General features: G+C 48.6%; 1 protein-coding gene across 1 annotated transcript in view; it reads left to right on the forward strand.

The window, feature by feature from the left end:
- Lix1l (limb and CNS expressed 1 like) overlaps positions 1 to 3907 on the forward strand; it is a 20048-nt gene that overhangs the window by 287 nt on the left and 15854 nt on the right. Inside the window, exon 1 of the mRNA XM_026784101.1 lies at positions 1 to 129. This exon is cut by the window's left edge and continues 287 nt beyond it. Within this exon, the coding sequence (XP_026639902.1) occupies positions 1 to 129 (129 nt within the window). The remainder of the gene's footprint in view (positions 130 to 3907) is intronic.

Consider the following 3907-nt stretch of genomic DNA (forward strand, 5'->3'; position numbering starts at 1 on the left):
CGTTGCTCCTGGCTGGGGCCCCCGGGCTGCCCCTGCCCCCCGGCGCTTCGGGGAGCCCTGCCGTGCTGCGCGAGGCCGTGGAGGCGGTGGTGAGGAGCTTCGCCAAGCACACGCAGGGCTATGGCCGAGGTGAGTATGGGGGGCTGGCCTCCTGCGGGACACACTCTAGGCAGGAGGCTGGCTCCACTGTCCTCCCGGTGGCTCCGCTTGGCGTCCAGCCCTTGCATGCATGCATTTCCTTTTGGGGAGTTTCCTTCTGGACACAGACACACAGACGAGACACACACACACACACACACACACACACACACACAGAGAGAGAGAGAGAGAGAGAGAGAGAGAGAGAGAGAGAGAGAGAGAGAGAGAGAGAATCGGACTCCTTTCTTTTTTCAGACGTTACCCTCTTTTCTTTTCAACTTTTTCTGTCAGCAGCAGAACTCCTGTAGGGTTAAGGTTTTAACGGCCTTCTCCCGTTGAGAACCGGCCCCTATTGTGTGGAATCCCGTCCTTTATCTCAGACCCCGGGCACTTCTCATCCTACCCAGTCCTTCATTCCTCTCCGATTTCGGCAATTCCTGTACTCCGGCTCCTTAACCCTGACTTTGTAATTCTTCACGTATATATCCTCCCCACCCCACCCAGGAGATTTCCATCGCGACTTCAGATCTGCTTGAGAATGGGGCAGTGCTTTCAGAAGTCACTCACATGAATCTCTTCTTTGAATCTGGACCCACACCACTGAGGCCGGTCGGTGCCTCTCTTCAGTGTCCTTCAGTTTGGAGCCTCACAACTCGGGGCTCTGTCTGTCTGGCTCTGTGTTCCTGGCCCCTGCCCAGGAATTGAGGATAAATCTCAGGCCTTGGCTCTCTCAGTGCTAAATTCTGTGGAAGCGAGCCAGGCAGCAATCCTGTTTTGCTAAGAAACCTCCAGCTTAAAGATGCCTAATTTCTGGGAAGAGGGATGTGAGGATTTTCTTTGTTGTTTTTGTTTAAGCACTGTTAACCAATTTCCTGTCAGAATTCTGGTCCCAAATTCAGAGTTGAAGGGACAAGGAACACCCAGCGAAGGGTGTGTGACTCAGACTTTAAGTCTGGAATTTCAAACACATTACTTCTGTTTGCTTGATCGGGACCTCCTTGGACTGAAAGCAACGGGATTCTTTCTATTTTAATAGGAGAAAAGTTGTACGGCCTTCTTCTTTTCCTCCTCCTCCTCTAGCTCTGTCTGGCTGCTGTCCCTCCCTCCCTCCCTCCCTCCCTCCCTCCCTCCCTCCCTCCCTCCCTCTCCCCTTCCTTCTTGAGGAAGCTGTAGTGGAAACAGCAGGAACAGGCTTTGGAGACCTGTCACTTGCAGCGCTGTCTTTGGGGGAAGGGACTCATAACCTCACCTACCAACAGTTTCTTCAAGGGTTATGCTATGGATTAATTACGATTCTGCACCTGACAACACACTGGGCACTTAATATGATTGTTGGCTCAGATTTTCTACTTAGCTCTTCCTTAAGAACATGTGTCATTTTCTCCTACTCTTAAATATTTGTTTTTTTTTTCTTTTTCGAGACAGGGTTTCTCTGTGGTTTTGGAGCCTGTCCTGGAACTAGCTCTTGTAGACCAGGCTGGTCTCGAACTCACAGAGATCCGCCTGCCTCTGCCTCCCAAGTGCTGGGATTAAAGGCGTGCGCCACCACCGCCCAGCTAAATATTTGTATCTTTATAAAAAAACAAAGATTTCAATGGAAACAGATGTTCAGATCGACTTAGCTGCATGCCTGATGGTTCCCTTACTATTCATTTCCCTGCACTCTTGAGCCACTTTGAACTTCAGCTGTGGCCAGGACTCTGTAAGGCGCTGGGGATACAAGAGGACATATTTCTGAAACTCGTGAGCCACCATAGTTACTTCCCAGACAACTTCCTGGGTTTAACGAGGATGTGGATAGAATACCTTCAGCCATATCCTGCTGCTTCTGGTCTTTTACGTCAGTTCAGTTCCGAAGGAAACATCCTGCCTCGGGGTGTAGTTAGTCCTTACCCTAATTCTGAAGAGCTCCTCTTGGAAATGTGAAGGCATTTGGTGAACATTATAGAGAAATGCCCCCTCTTTTCTTGCCTGTGCTTCTCTGCCCTGAAGAGTCTCCGGTTTGGCGTCTAAACTGGGTGCCTGGAAAACCATTTTAGTTTCCTTAGAAAGGGTGAGGGAACAAAGGGCTTGCACTGACAAAGAGAAGTCGGTTGGATTCAGATTCTGCGGTGAGCCTCTCTTTCAGGCTCCCCGCCTCCCACCACGGTCTTCTTATTGTTGAGTTTCTCCTTTCCAGTCTGGGTGTCCGGCTAGTGCTGTAGGAGAATTTGGCTCTCTGCTGATTTGGCTCGAAGTCCTTCGCCACATGGAACCACTTATTCTGCTTCAATTAATAGGCAAAGCTTCCATTGGCATGGGCCCATATACCCTTGTGACTGATGGCATGATAGTCAGGGGATGGTTCTGTTGCCCTGAATATGATTTACTTTGGTCCCTGTCCAGATCGCTCTTTCACCTGGCAAAACCTCCCACATCATCTTCGCTTCACGTCCTTCATCTTCTTCCCGACGGCTCCAGGCTCCTCACCATCTGCACTGCTGTCTTCTTAGATTTTCCTCCCCCAGTGTTGGATCTCAGCGTCTAGGCACACACATGTGTGCGTGCATGCGCACACATACATAAACACACAAACACTTCCCTCTTCTGTTATTTCCACCATCTTTCCCACTCCCCATTCCCCTACCCGTATCTGCTAAAAATCACACACACTATTGTGCTGGCTACTTTGTTTTGGTTTGATTTGGTTTTCGAGACAAGGTCTTGGTATATAGCCCAGGTTGGCATGGAACTCACTGTGTAGTTCAGGCTTTCAAGATCATGGTGAGTCCCCTGCCTCAGCTTCCCTTCCCTGAGACTACAAGCCTGTGCCATCATGCCTGGCTTGCTGTTGGATCTCACAGTGTATAGAATTTGCATTGGGGACATGACCCTGTCATACAGTGGCTGCGTGATCTTGGCGATATTGCTTACTCTTTGTATGTCTTTTTTTTTTAATATTTATTTATTTATTTATTATGTATACAATATTCTGTCTGTGTGTATGCCTGCAGGCCAGAAGAGGGCACCAGACCCCATTACAGATGGTTGTGAGCCACCATGTGGTTGCTGGGAATTGAACTCAGGACCTTTGGAAGGGCAGGCAATGCTCTTAACCTCTGAGCCGTCTCTCCAGCCCTCTCTTTGTATGTCTTATCTGTTCCATTTATTCATCTAACAAACAATGACTGCTTGCCAGATGCAGTGGTGAACACGGCACATATTCAGTCTATCTTGATAGAGCTCAGTCCGCTTTTGAGAATGGGAGGATTAATGCCGCAATAAAGCAGATAGTACAATAGAAAGAGGGCTTGTCTGGGACCCAAATGAATTATTATAATCCTGCTTCTGTAACTTCCAATCTGTTCTTTAAGTTGTATATTTTTTTAAAAGAAAAACGGGATATTATAGTACTTGTCTTGATTTAGAGGTTTTTTTTAATGTATGTAGATATTTTACCTGCATGCATGTCTGTGTTTCATGTTCACGCCTGATGCCCACAGAGACCAGAAGGGCGTGTTGAGTCCCCAGGGACTGGACTTACAGATGGTTTTGAGCCACATTGTGGGTGCTGGGAATTGAACCCGGGTCCTCTGACAGAGTAGTGCTTTAAACCAGTGAGCCATCTCTCCAGCTCAATAATAAATACATTTTGTGCCGGGTGGTGGTGGCGCACGCCTTTAATCCCAGCACTTGGGAGGCAGAGGCAGGCGGATCTCTGTGAGTTCGAGACCAGCCTCGTCTACAAGAGCTAGTTCCAGGACAGGCTCCAAAACCACAGAGAAACCCT

The sequence above is a fragment of the Microtus ochrogaster genome, chromosome 21 (assembly GCF_000317375.1).
Source record: "Microtus ochrogaster isolate Prairie Vole_2 chromosome 21, MicOch1.0, whole genome shotgun sequence".
NCBI lineage: Eukaryota > Metazoa > Chordata > Mammalia > Rodentia > Cricetidae > Microtus > Microtus ochrogaster.